The sequence below is a fragment of the Cimex lectularius genome, unplaced genomic scaffold (assembly GCF_000648675.2).
Source record: "Cimex lectularius strain Harlan isolate CLEC.00 unplaced genomic scaffold, Clec_2.1 scaffold176, whole genome shotgun sequence".
Classification (NCBI taxonomy): Eukaryota; Metazoa; Arthropoda; class Insecta; order Hemiptera; family Cimicidae; genus Cimex; species Cimex lectularius.
In genome coordinates, this window is record NW_019392891.1 from 888 (window position 1) to 15696 (window position 14809).

The following is a 14809-nucleotide window of genomic DNA, read 5'->3' on the forward strand; positions in this document are numbered from 1 at the left end:
ATTCGGCCAATGATCCATCGTGTCGACGGAAGGGAAAAGATGGGACGTGGTTTTTAGGATTCTTCTCGTGGCTGTCCAGTGATTTATTAGAGGTCGTAGATAGGTACGAGTCAAAAGCTTTTCCTACATTTAAAATATTCTACATTAAGATCACAGATTAAAAACAAACCCTCTTCGACGAGAGGACAAAGGCTGCGGGAAACGTCCCCGACAAAATGATGGCGACACCTCGTTTACTCTCCCCTGGTTAACAGCCACTAGGGCGACGTTCTCATTTCCCTCCTTTGCTCTAAATTTTTGTATTCGTTTAGGAGGCCTGCATAGACTGAAATGGAGCCCAACGTAGCGGTTTGTAGATTACAAGTTTTTTCTCTGTGTTGACCTCTTCTGACTGAAAAACTTCATGTTTCCAGCAGGTCGATAACCCAGCTCATCGTTACCTTTATACGTCTGTTACTGCACGATTGTACTCGGAGGACCACCCATTTTGTTCGACAGGGGGAAAAAATAGCTTGGGATAGAATAGCAAACCAATAAAAATTAATAAAACAAAAGAAACCTTACGCGGACAATCTGCTTTCCTAAAGTATTTGTTTTTGTGGGTAGGAAAGCAAAGGAAGCGAAAAAAGTGAGCATTTTTCAAGGTGGTTAAAATTCAAAAAACAAACGAGGTTTGGGTTTAAAAAAAATTCCTTTGAAAAGACAGAGTAAGACTGATTTAAAACTTAAATATGACGAGGTAGGGATTTGGCCGCGGATTATCTCTCAGGCGGTGTTTATATACAGATGTGGGATTAAAATAATTTTTTTCTTTCTCAAAATAAAACCAAACGGTTATAACTAAATAAATAAATATTTTCTATCCCTCGGCTACTGTCCTAAATTGTTCAGTCTGTATCCACCCCTGAATACATTATCTGCTTGTTAACACATACCTTCTTCTCTGTTATCTTCTTATTTTTTTTATTTTTTCTGGAATTTTCCCTACTGCTGGTTGGGCATATTCTCTTTCCAATGCAGTTTAAACAGTAGAATAATGTACAGTACATATTATGTTAAATATTATTTAAAGAGAATATAAATTGGCAAATCATAGCCCATTTAAATAATTGCAAAATGCTAACAGACACACAAATAAAACAGTCTAATAAGACCTTAGGGGCGTCGGTGGCCGCAACGGTTAGGCGTTGCCACGGCGCTCATCACAGTACGGTAAAGGTCCCGGGTTCGAATCCTGCGGCCCGCACTTACAAATGGGCTTTTTTTCAAAAACACTGGCACCCCGAGGGTTGATATAACCTCTGCTGTTGCGAACCCTCGTAAAAAAACCTTTATAACATTGTTTATATGTTCAAAATATTAGAAACATCTGAGATTACGAATCTCCGAAAATACATATTTCATATTTTTTAGCTGTTTCTTCCTTTCACGAAAGACCCTTCTGTAATTTTCTGAAAAAATATTTTCTAATAATGCAAATAATAAACTGGCACATGCACATTTGATTTCTGCTCCATATTGCGTTTTTCAGCTGTGTAAGTAGTGTAAGTATCTCGGTAATTTCTGATAGCAATATTATGAGGCTGTAGTGAGAAAGTACCTGAAATGTTTTAGTGAAATTATGATGTTGAATATGTTTTCTTAATCAATTCGACATAGAACTGAATAATTTAATAAAATACACGCTTAACTCAATATTTATTGTGATTTTTATTTAGGATAATGTAAAAATAAATATTATAAAATCTAAAAACATGTTTTTTCTTTGACTTTCCTTTTGCCTTATATTTTAATACCAATACTACTAAATACAGTTTTAGTACCAACCAATTATTGACGCTGACAAGAGAGATAAGGAAGTGAGATTATCGATTTTAACGAGTATTTTTTTATGGTACTAGTTTGAAAAATATGAAGACACTTAGAGAATTTAGAAAAGAAATGAATATGTAATTTAAATGTTTTCTTAAGGTTGATGGAAACCATGTATTACGTGAAAGTTTAATTTATTTAGAGATGAATTTCATCCTATATAAAGACCATCTTTAGTATTTATTTATTAATAAATCTCACCAAGCCTAGAATTTCGAGATATGAGATATTTTGAAATATTCAAATATGGATTTCTGTTTTTATTCTGCATATATTTATTTTAAAGTATATGTATCAGTCGTTTTTTTAACGTTTGATGAGAAAATAATGTTAAGGTTTAAGTTTTTTAAAACCCTTCCTTCAAATTGAGTACCATAAATAAATTCCACTTTTATTCACAAATGAGCAAGTCTCGACGTTACGAAAACACGGAGTCAAATTGGAATTTTCACTTAACGTCTTTTTGGCTACTGTCTTTGTTCAGCTTGACAGATTCTTTGTGGTACGAAATGATGTAGGAACGATTGATGCAAGTCTTCTGACCCTTGAGCAGCTGCCTGTTAGCTGGAAGGGCCGAGTCTTCACCCGTCCCTGAAAAATAAACAAGGTTTTAGAAATAAAATTCGAAATTACAATTTAAAAAAATTATCAAATGCTTCTGTCACAAGAGGATTGAAGTTCTGGCAATAGCCGCAGGCAACTAGGCTAAAATATGTAACCGTGCAAAAAGTTTCTACGTTTTACCTCTATGTTTTAGTTAATTTTCATTCTTTCCGGGTGGCGCTAATTAGATCTACGTCCATTTATTCCATATTGGAGAATTTCGCATTAATGGCATTTGAGATACTGCCTAAAACAGAAATAGATCATGATATTTCTCAAATTCGCTTTTGCCTCAAGAAAGCAGACCTAGGACATATCCAGATACAAATTTTAAATACAGTCTAGTTTGCTTGAGTGTGCCAAAATATGCTATTTTAATTTTTTATGGCCCGTTCCTTTGTCTACCAATAAGTCATAACCAAATAAAGTTTTGAGTTGTTTATGTTGGACTACTAGGCCGTCAAGTTAAACCTCTCATTAAAGGTCAGGCTAGCCAACACGCTAGTCTCCTACTATCCTTAAAAAATTTTCAAAGATAAGAATCATCAAGGGATAAAAATTTTAAATACAGTCTAGTTTGCTTGAGTGTGCCAAAATATGATATTTTAATTTTTTATGGCCCGTTCCTTTGTCTACCAATAAGTCAAAACCAAATAAAGTTTTGAGTTGTTTATGTTGGACTACTAGGCCGTCAAGTTAAACCTCTCATTAAAGGTCAGACTAGCCAACACGCTAGTCTCCTACTATCCTCAAAAAATTTTCAAACATAAGAATCATCAAGGGTTCATGTTTACACTCCGAAGAAAACCTCTTCTCACAATCTTTCACTACCATTTTCTTCAACATAGACTGAGCCTTCCTGACCCTGGCATGTCCAATGTCCCCCTTCGGGGCATAGAGGCAATGAAAAGGTTAACATGTTGGCCAAAAAGGGAGCCAACATGGACTCTCTGGGCCCAGAACCCTACTGCGGATACATCTTAAAATGGATCCTTAATGAGTCCAACACCTGGTGGAGCAGTACAGGTATGAGACACGCGAAATATAAGACTATTTTTACTATTCATAGAAGAACCATGCGCAAAACTTACAAAAGAATGGAAGGCAACCACAACCGGACCAGGATTCTCGTTGGACTCCTGACAGGGCACTGCCATAATATGAAAGCACATGCACCGGATAGGAGTACAGTCAGAAGAAACCCTGTCCAGATACTGCGAAGGTATGTACTGTGAAGGTCTGTGTAGGTGCAGGTTCTTGCAACTAGGACAAGAAAAACCACAAGTAAGATCCTACACCAAGGAACCGCTGGCAAAGCTGTGGTGACTGTTTGTAGCCTCAAGCTGGCCAGTGAGTTATAATTAACAGAGGATCACAATAGATCTATTTAGGTCGAGGTGCAGTAGGCCTTGAGGCCGCCTCTCAGTCCTATCCCTAGACTGAGCCTTAAACGTAGAATTAGACGGTCTATCTATATCGTCAATTTGCAAAGAGGTTTATATTTTAAACGGTACATTTCAAAGGCAATTTTGAATTTTCTGAGTCATACACCATAGTAATATACCGCCATTTGGCCAAATAAAAAAGATCATCCACCTGTAGAGCAATTTGTATTTTACAGCCAGCAGTATACAGCAATTGTCATAAGGGACCGATTTATAGTTAATAAAAAGAACTGCACATGTCCCAACTACATCCGTCTTTGCATCCTATTCCGATGATTCAGCGGTACTAATCCTCTGACCTCGATTTTACAGCTGCTTCGGAAATTCTGCAGACATAACTCAAGCAAAGCTTGACTAGTGTAGGCAATGTAAAATTAAGATAAATTTACACTCCAAAGGTACTAAGAACACCTAAGCCTACCAATTTTCGATTGTTTCCAATTCTTTCCAAGACTTCAGATCGATAAATGATCTGATGATTATTGTAAAGGTCATTGTCTTCCATACTACCGTCCACAACGACCTTAAAATCACCCAATAGTTTCGACTAAGCCTTGTCCACATTCCAATAGATACCTATAACTTTAAGTCATATCAAGAAATAATGAAGCCACTACTTTCAGTCTGAAGAATTATCAGCATCAAGTCAAGCGAAGAATAATCACAAGGCCATTGATTATTTGATCAATTGAACGTTACAAGTACGTAAGTAAGTACCTATGCACACTCAATTCTCAGTTTTGCAGATTGTAATTTTAAAGTATCTGAACTAATTGCTTAGATTGGCATATAGTCTGTTGTCCTTTTTTTGATATTTTTAAATGTGGCGAGAAAAGTCATGCCTAATTCTGTTCTTCAAATTTAAAAGTAACATTTCCTAAAATACTAAAGCCTTATTTCAGGTCAAATCACGTTTTTATTCTTCAACAACCGAAGAATACATTTCAGGGAATGCCGTCTTTCATGCATTACTTTTTTACTATTGTTCACAGCAAATTCACATAGTTACATTCTCGTATAGTTTAGTATCACGACAGTCGGCTTGTGACAGAGCTAGCTGACATAGTCTTGTACCACCTGATCTGGAGTACGAATGGCTGCATCTCTTGATCGGAGGTGGCGTCTCGCCGCCGTCGGCCTGCAGAGGGTCGTCGCACAATCCAAGTCTGCAGTCCCACTCGCAAATCGCCATCCTGAAGTAATCCCTGAACCTGAAATACGTAAGATTTACAGTAAATCGTCAGCAGACTCGACAAAGCCAACCCAAAACAAAAAGTGGGACATGGCACAAAAAAGGTTGGGAAACTATGATCTACATGGTTATATTTATTTATTTTATCAAAGAATACAGCACGAATAACATCCTTATCCATGCGAATGCACCAATGGCCTTTACTAGAACCATGTTGGAAGTCAAGGTGAATGTTGTTTGTCTCCACGACTCAGAACTCCTAATCATTTCAAAGGTTTTTAAGGGCAATGAAGACAAGCTGTAGGGGGCTTTTCTCTGGTTCAAACCTGTTCTAATCTGAGCGCAAATAACAAGGACCCCTTTTTTATTCGATCATTCGCCCCCTCACTAATTGGCTTTCCCGAATTAGAACTTTTGAATCTGGAAAGATAATTACTAAATAAAAGATTCTCTCCAATGCTGTAATGCCTTTTTTAAGGGAATTTAATTTAAAAAAATCTCGGTTTTCTCAATAAGAAATTAATTATTTTGGGGGGACAAGAGGACTCCTCCAAAAGCCGATAATGCTCATTATTTACTTTAGACTTTCTTCCTCTTATTACTTGTACTTCTTTCTTGTTCCGTATTTATTTAATAATTTGACCACGTTTATTTCTCACGAGAGTTATAATGTCTAGTGTAATTTTCTTCGTTTCTGAACGTGAACGAAAATAACTTCATCCTTTTTGACGTGTCAGTAATTGGTGAACCGTTGGAAAAATTGTGTTCAGTACGACTTCGAGGATTCAGGGATTATTGACTATTTGTCATGATCACTTATTTTTCACGAGTTCCGATATATTTCTTCTAACATTATGGGAAAAATACTTTTACCAGATTAATCCTCATAATCTTCTTTTCGCATGTCCAAGACTGGGGAAAATTTTTTCCCCGGTTACATTTTAAACAAGATGAACGTGAACTGTTTTTAGCGTTCTTTTCGATTTTTTTTCTCAATTTATACTTTGTAATTTCACGCCTAAAGACCGTATAGCATGTATAAGAACAAATAAAGACTTCTCATCCATCATGGTTATTGGAGAATCTCACTGCTTCACGATCCAAATCATTTTAGTTTTAGCCGTACTAAAGTTTAAATATGTTGTTTCTGTTTCGCATTCCATCAATTACCAGTTCTATAAATTTGAAAGTTCTACTTCTACATTGATCATGTGTCAATATTATTGTCTTGTCTACTTCCTTGTATGGCTGATAGGCAAGAAAGTGGACAAAACTTATGATTTATAACAGTTCAGTCACCTAATAAGGTGGTTACGCCTTGATGAGTTTTGTTACCGCCTGTATTGACGAACTTTTAGCATGGTCTTATTCTATCACGATATCTTCATTATCTATCTTCCATGGATTTATTGGCCTGATACATTTAGGCATAATCTTCATTCATTGCTATTCTATCCATAATTTTAAATCCACCAATGAAAATGATGGAACGTCTGACAGGCCAAGACATTAGCCAAAAAATTGGGCTTTTTCTCACTGACAGGGCAGTTTTGTTGAAATCTTTTCTCACAAAGAAAGAAAAACTCACTCCACCATTTATCATTTCTATTAACAGTAGTTTGATTTTTGTCTTTTTTTGTATTGACTGATTGTGAGTCATTGTTTTGGGACCTTTTCCCCGTAACTCAAAGGTTTCGTTGTGGTCAGTTTACACTAAATGAGAAATTTTCTTTAGTCTTTATCGGTAGTGACGTTTCGTTATTTTTTTCCCTAACTCAGTCGTTTCGTGGTGGTCTATTTCACTGACGGAAAAATTTGTTTAGGCTTTTTCTCGCAAACTGGGTAATTTCGTTGGAGTTTCCCATCCCTACACGAGAACTGAGGTCATTTCTCACAAACTGACAAGTTCTTTCTCATTTACTGAGAGGTTTCCTTGTGGACTATTTCATTAATTGAGAATTTTCGTTGAAGTATATTTAACGTTGTGGTCTCTTTCACCAACTGGGATTTTGTGGGATTTTTGTCACTAACTAAGTCGTTTCGTTAAGATCTCTTCTTACAAATTGAGAAGTTTGGTTGAGGTCTTTTCGTACTAACTGAGAAGTTTTGTGGGGTTTGGTCTCAACAACTGCGTCATTTTGTTAAGATTTCATCTTACTAAATGAGAAGTTTGGTTGACGTTTTTTCGTACTAACTGAGAAGTTTTGTTAAGGTGTTTTCGTACTTACTGAGAAGTTTCGTTGAGGTCATTTCGTACTAACTGAGAAATTTTGTGGGGTTTGGTCTCAACAACTGCGTCATTTTGTTAAGATTTCTTCTTACTAAATGAGAAGTTTGGTTGACGTCTTGTCGTACTAACTGAGAAGTTTCGTTAAAGTGTTTTCGTACTAACTGAGAAGTTTCGTTGAGGTCTTTTCGTACTATCTGAGAAGTTTGGTTGAGGTCTTTTCGTACTAACAGAAGTTTCGTTGGGGTCTTTTCGTACTAAGTGAGAAGTTTCGTTGAGGCCTTTTCATATGAAATGAGAAGTTTTGCTGGGGTTTGGTCTCACATACTGCGTCATTTTGTTAAGATCTCTTGTCACTAAATGAAAAATTTCGTTGAGGTTTTTTTCCACTGAGATGTTTTGTTGAGGTTTTTTAATAATGAAGGAGATGTTGCGTTGAGGTATTTTTTTCACTAATCGAGAGTTTTTTTTTAGATCTTTATAATTAACTAAGACGTCTCGTATCGATGGGGGTTTTCTTACTAACTGAAAATTTTCGTCGAAGCCTTTCACACTGTCATTTCTTTAAGGTCTTTTCTCACTGCCCGAGAAGCGTTCTTCTTCTTCTTCAGCCTAATAAAGTTTTAGTCCTTCCCGATTATCTTAGACCTAGATGGATTTGTCGGTCAGATGCGTTTTGGTATTTGGCCAATAAAAATATATAAAACAATAAAACTACAATCTACACTGATGATTTCTTGCCAAATAGCCAGGTGAACAGGAAGACCAATCTTCAAATCGAATAAGATTTTGATGTAAAAATCTACTTTGTAATCAATTAATTATTCTTTTTATGTAAGGTCTTGGTTGAAATGAAAAAGTTAGGGCCACGAGCGGGATTCAAACCCACGACTTTCGGCTCAAATCAATAATTCCTACTCACAATTATGTTCGGAGTTCGAGTGAGAAAATAAAACAAATTTTACAATTATTATACTTGTATTGGCCTTACCTCTGATTCATGCAATAGTAGATGAGTGGATTGAGCATGGCGTTGGCCATGGCCAGCCAGTAGAAGCCGAGGTACACGTGTTGGATGTACTTTGAGTAGACGAGGTCCCGCCTGTGATGTACATAGATGAAGTACGAGTGGTACGGGAGCCAGCACAGTCCAAAGACGAGCACGATCAGAATAAACATTCTCACCACCTTAAAGATAAATGTCATAAGAAGCTAGCATAAATAACTCCATTACCATTTTAACTATTTATTTATGGTGAATAAAAAGCATTAAAAGTAAAGTTCAAACTCGGCCGTTTTTCTACCTAACCAACATCGAATATTATTCGGGTATTAAGAGAGTTCTAATTAAATAATGTCGTTGTTTGGAATGTTTTTTACTCAAGAGATACGATCTGTGAAAACCAACTCTCATTAAATACCAGTATCAAATTTCTTAAATTTATTAAGAAATTCCAAATAATTATTCTTTTTATCTAAGGTTTTTCATCTCAATCAAAAGCCTTAGGTAAAAAGAATAATTATTTCTAATAATTAATATGGTCGATTATGACCACTAAACAAATTTGGATTTGTTAAGAAAAGTTAAAAAGCTTAATACATGGACCCTGCAATAAAAAATTGCCATATCTTGGGGGCATTGTAAAATTGGACAAAACAAAGATCACATGTTGAAATGACGTCAATCTGGTCAGGTAGAACTCACATGCTAAAACTGATCATCGTCCGAAAGTATAAATGGTCAGCTTCGTCTGTGGTGTTCAATTTTCTATTACAGTGAAGGAGGTAACAAAGCAACCCTATCCAACGAAATGTTTTAAAATTTGATCCAAAAACAGCACAAGTAAAGAGGAGAAGCCATTTCCTGTTGCATGGCAACGACCCACCTCATGTTTCAACGCAGATTGTTAAAAAAAAAGGTGATTCAATATGAAATCCTACCACATCCCTCATTATTATCCCGATTTGCTCCCTTAAGACTTTTTCAGAACTTTCGGAAATATTGGCAAATTAATCTGAAATTAAAAGAACGCATTTCCTGGTGTTCCATCCATTCAGCTATTAAAAACATTTATAGTAGTCGGCAAATATTTATAGGAAAAGGTGTATTTGATTTGTCTGTGGCCGCGCTTTTTCTCGCTAACTGAGGAGTTTCGTTGAGGCCAATTCTCACTGAGATGTTTTATTGAGGTCTTTCTTACTAACGGAAATGTTTTATTGAGGTCGTTTCTCACAAACTGAGAAATTTTGTTGAAGCTTTTTGAGTTTTCTTAATGGCTGAGACGTTTCGTTGAGGTATTTTCTCACTAATTGAGAAGTTTCGTTGAGGTTTTTCTCATTAACTAAGATGTTTCGTCGAGGTCTCTTCTCACTGAGCTGTTTTGTTGAGGTATTTTCGTACTAACGGAAAAGATAAATTTTAATAGGGTTCTTTTCTCAGTAACTGAGATTTTTTTTACTAATTGAGACGTTTGTTGAGATATTTTCTTACTAACGGAAAGGAGAAGTTTTATTAAGGTCTTTTTCTCAATAACTAAGAATTTTTTTGTACTAATTGAGACTTTTGTTGAGGCCTTTCCTCAATACCTGAGATGTTACGTTGAGGTTTTTTTTTAACTGACTGAGAAGTTTCATTGAGGTCTCTTCTCACTAACTGAAAAACTTTGTTGAAACTTTTCGAGGCTTTTTTACTAACTGAGACGTTTCGTTGAGGTATTTTCTTCCTAATTGAGAAGTTACGTTGAGGTTTTTCTCACTAACTGAAATGTTTCTTCGAGGTTTTTCTCTTCTCACTGAGGTTTTTTGTTAAAGTATTTTCCTACTAACGGAAAAGAGAAGTTTTAATAAGGTCCTTTTCTCAGTAAGTTGGATTTTTTTTTTGAAAACTAATTTGGACGTTTGTTGAGGTATTTTCTTATTAACGGAAAGGAGAAGTTTTATTAAGATCTTTTTCTTACTAACTGACTTTTTTTTACTAATTGAGACTTTTGTTGAGGCCTTTTCTCACTAACTGAGATGTTACGTTGAGGTTTTTTTTTTACTTTATTATTATTATTATTTTTTTTTAACTGACATACGTTTCATTGAGGTCTCTTCTCACTAACTGAGAAATTTTGTTGAAACTTTTTGAGGTTTTTTTACTAACTGAGACATTTAGTTGAGGTATATTCTCACTAATTGAGAAGTTTCGTTGAGGTTTTTGCTGACTATCTGAAATGTTTCGTCAAGGTCTCTTCTCACTGAGCTTTTTTATTGAGGTGTTTTCTTACTAACGGAAGAGAGAAGTTTTGTTAAGGTCCTTTCCTCACTAACTGAGGATTTTTTTTTGCTAACAGAGTTTTATTGAAGCCTTTTCTCACTATCTCATGTTACGTTGAAGTTTTTTTTTTGCTGATAAAAGTTTCATTGAGGACTCTCTCACTAACTGAGACGTTTCGTTGAGGGTTTTTTCTGAGAAAATTCCTAGAGGTCTTTTCCTTCTAAGAAGTTTCGTTGAGGTCTTTTGTCACTAACTGAGAAGTTTCGTTGGGGTTGTTTTCTCCACTATCTTAGAAGTTTCGTTGATGTCTTTTATCACTAACAGGAATGTTTTGTAGAGGTTTTTCCATTAACTGAAGAGTTTTGCTGAGGTCTTTTGTCACTTAAATAAATTTCGGTGTGGTCTTTTTCAGTAAATAAAAAGTTTTAGTGTTTTGTCCAACTAACCGAGAAATTTCGTTCAGTTTTTTTCACTATCAAAAAAATTTTGTTGAGGTTTTTTCACTAACAAGTTTTGTTGGGATTTAGTTTCAATGAGTCATTTGATAACATCTCTTCTCACTAACTGAAAAATTTCGTTGAGTTTTTTCCACTGAGATGTTTCCTTGAGGTTTTTCTCAAATAAGAAGTTTCTTTGCGGTTGTTTTTTTCACTAACTGTGAAGTTTACTTTGTTAACAAATAATTATATATGATACTTTTTAAACTAAAACGTTCGTTTACTTCCGTATATTTTTGTGAACCTGTGCACCTGTTATTTTCTATTTCTTCTAATCCTTTGCTTTTTATGCTGTTCATTTATAACATTTGTAGCACGATAATGGGCCACTTTCTTGAAGCTAAAAATAAGCCTAACCTTTTTTTGAAATCATCACAGATCAATAATAACAACTGCGCTGGTGATATTAAAAGGTGAATCAGAAAATAATCTATACTTAACGATTAATTAGCGAAAAGCAAAACAACTTCTTAGAAATATTTAAGTAACCAAAATGTTGACGAAAATATATTTGTAATAAGGTAAAAGCTTTTTTTAATTCAATGAGTAAACATTTATTTTTATACGGTGGTCCAATCTTACTTTTCTTTTGGATCTGATGGAATCTATCTGCCTTTGAGTGAGCTCCCCGATCGTCTTGGACCCCCAGAGCTCCCTGCCCATCGTCGTGTAACAGCAGATCATCGCAGCGATGGGTATCAGGTACGTGACCAGGAAAAAAATCAAGTTATATCTGAAAAAACGATAGCATCATTAATAGTCAAATATGACCTCGACCATGGTTAATGTTTTATATACAAAATTATCGACAAGAGTGAAGAAAATGCCCGTCGGTAGTATTCCAATTATGGTAAAATGTTGTCTGTTTAATTATTGCTTCTGTCATTATCACTTGAGATCTCTCGAGGCCATCGTCTCTTCATCGAGGAAGGTTCGAGGGAATTCGTCGGGATGCGAGTTTTTGGATGTGCTGTTTACGGTGTTTGGAAAGGTTTCGACAATGAGATTTCATCTCGGAAGATGGGAATATTTAAGTCTGAATGTGTAGATATTTAAAATTATGTGTGCTCAAGGATTTTTTGTAAAATGAAGGATTGGGCAGTTTTGATCCGATCGATGTTTGATATTCGGCTGAACCCCCCACGTTTCCAGTCCGTAAGTCTACCTGTGCTTAAATATTGCTTTGTAAAGCAGCCTTTTACTTTTGAGAGGTAAGGCAGAGCGTTTGTGGTATGTACCATAATGAAGGTACTCGGGCGGGTGGGTCATCCCCCTGTTCAGTTTCAAATGAGAAACTGGGTGTTCCTCACATGTACATAATGTATAAGTGTGTTATGTATCTTAACATTCACTTATATAAAATAAGGCGGTGGTATCAGAGAAGATAATATTCTTTTCTTTGGGGTAGTCTCTTTTTTTTTTATTGGCTTCGTTTGATATTGAATGCCGGTCTACACGTTTCCTTTATTTCGGGGGTTAAAAACGGATTCGTCCAACCGTTTTAGAATTAACTAGAAATGCCAGTAAACAAACGATTACTTGTAAAAAAAAGATATTTCACTTTTTTTAAAAAATTGTTTATACAAAATTAACACATCTAAAAAAATAATTTACATTCATTAAATTTCGTTGTCCGATTGACCAAATAACAACTTTCAATTAATTAATATTTATGTAAGGTATGGGTTGAGATAAAAAAGTCAGTGTCACGAGCGGGATTCGAACCCACGAATTTCGGCTAAATAATCGGCGACTTCGATCCATTCGGACATCAACCTCCAACCTCAACCCAACCTTTAGAATTTGCCCTCCTTTTTGCTGCCATTTTTCAAATGTCGTGTAATCTATTTGATTCTCGGCGACAATTGAAATGACCACGGAGAGGTGTCCGGGTGGATCGAAGTCACGATAGCTCAAGTTGTAGAGCAGCAGCGTATTTAGCCGAAGATCGTGGGTTCGAATCCCTCTCATGGCACTAACTTTTTCATCTCACCAATCATCGCGTCCTCTACGCCTATATGCTGCAGTCCGATCCGCCGTATCCCGTGAGACCGGGTGTAAAACGGTGGTCATACGCAAGTTTCGTGCAAAGGTCACAGGTAGAAGACAGCCTCTTCTCTAAGTTTCCGCCAGAGGCGTCATACAGGCCACTACGAATCCATTCCCAGTTAACAGGGGCTGAATATTGGAACATTTCTGTTACCCCGTAGTTCTGATGGTTATGCATCCTCCCCGTCTGTGCAGACAGGATCTTGTATCCTAACCTTCGTGTCCCTCTGATAAGGCACCCGCCGCCCATGCCGACCCGAGGCTGACACGAGTTCAGCTTGTGCTTTAGAGAGGTTGCCACGCCCTCTGAGATACATCTTTATTTTGCGCCCGGACACTCCCCTTGTCACAGGATAGAGAAGGAACCTGGATTGAGAAAGGGACGTGGATGAGGACTCGAGGTGGACGTTTCGGGGTCTCGAGCCTCAACCACACTACACCACCCGTCGTCGCTGAGGTTCTACGTTGAGTGGGCCACAACTCCCTGGGTGGGTTTTTGTCCTGTGATATCCCAAATCTTCGAAAGACTATTTTTAAAACGTTTGATCCCATTCCTAAAGTCAGATAAAACCTTTCTGGCCAATTTGGCTTCCGCCGCCATCACCCGATTTTCCACTTTTCACTTTTACATACCCGCATTTTTGTCTTAAATGACGGTGGCCTGGAGATGTCGCCCTTTAATCCATCATGTCGAGTGCCAGTGTTGACCGGTCTTTTAACATCCAGAGATGGTGATGGCCATACCGGTTCTGACCCGACTAAAAAACCATATACGAACCAAATCGTTTTGAACCTTTCAAAAGACTGTGTAAGACATCAAACTAAGTACCTGTATTTCATTCATTCATTTCTTCTATTTATTACAATTAAAAAGTATTCTTCCCAACACCCCTATCCCATCGAGAAGTCCTTCCTCTAGGAACCCTTGTTAAAGGTGAGATTTTGCTCTGAACTTTCAGTCATCATGGTGTCAAGAGGGGTATCTATACCAATCCTCCACATGGTCTACACCGCTGAGATAGCCATACACCCCATTCCACATCACGACCTTCGAGGGCGACACCGCAATCATCTCCTCCCATCCTGACCCTACCCTTGCAGCAAATACCTAGACCATATTACCGACCGGTGCACTCCGTGGCGCATCAAGCTAAATGAACCAAAAAGCCAGCACGTGGAGTTCACACATAAAAGAAGTATCCGCATACCAGTGCACATACACAGTTTGCACATGAATTTTTATAGCAAACAACAAGTATACGATTTTTGGCTGTATTCACTGATGTCATTTTTCCACTCTCCGGTGTTCCTTCGTTAAAATTTCATAACTCCTCTTGACTTTTATTAATACTGTGCTGTTACTATTGATTTTTTTATCCTAAGGCTATTAGTGAGAGTAGTAAATCTCTAACACGCAATTATTTGTCATTTAAAAGATTAAACGTACCTTTTGGAATGTCGTTTCAATACAGAAGAATTGAAATATGAAATATTTAAAATATTAATAAAAAAATAATACTTGCATATAGTCTAATGTTGAAACGCCCGAATATCCATCCGGCCACTGGAGTATGCAGGCGGTTAGTCCGCTGGCTCTACAGATAAAACCAACACGAAAAAAACGTTTATTTTTTTATTTTTTTATCAACGAGTCATGATGAATTA

General features: G+C 36.6%; 1 protein-coding gene across 1 annotated transcript in view; it reads right to left on the minus strand.

Annotated features, from left to right (window-relative positions):
• Nucleotides 1-2376: 2376 nt before the first annotated feature.
• Nucleotides 2377-14809, minus strand: part of LOC106674052 (tachykinin-like peptides receptor 86C) — an 83519-nt gene continuing 71086 nt past the window's right edge. Inside the window, exons 6-11 of the mRNA XM_024229103.1 lie at nt 14668-14739; nt 11678-11828; nt 8331-8527; nt 4930-5131; nt 2617-2722; nt 2377-2463 (exon numbers count right to left, since the gene is read on the minus strand). Of these exons, the coding sequence (XP_024084871.1) occupies nt 2666-2722; nt 4930-5131; nt 8331-8527; nt 11678-11828; nt 14668-14739 (679 nt within the window). The 3' untranslated portion in view covers nt 2377-2463; nt 2617-2665. The remainder of the gene's footprint in view (nt 2464-2616; nt 2723-4929; nt 5132-8330; nt 8528-11677; nt 11829-14667; nt 14740-14809) is intronic.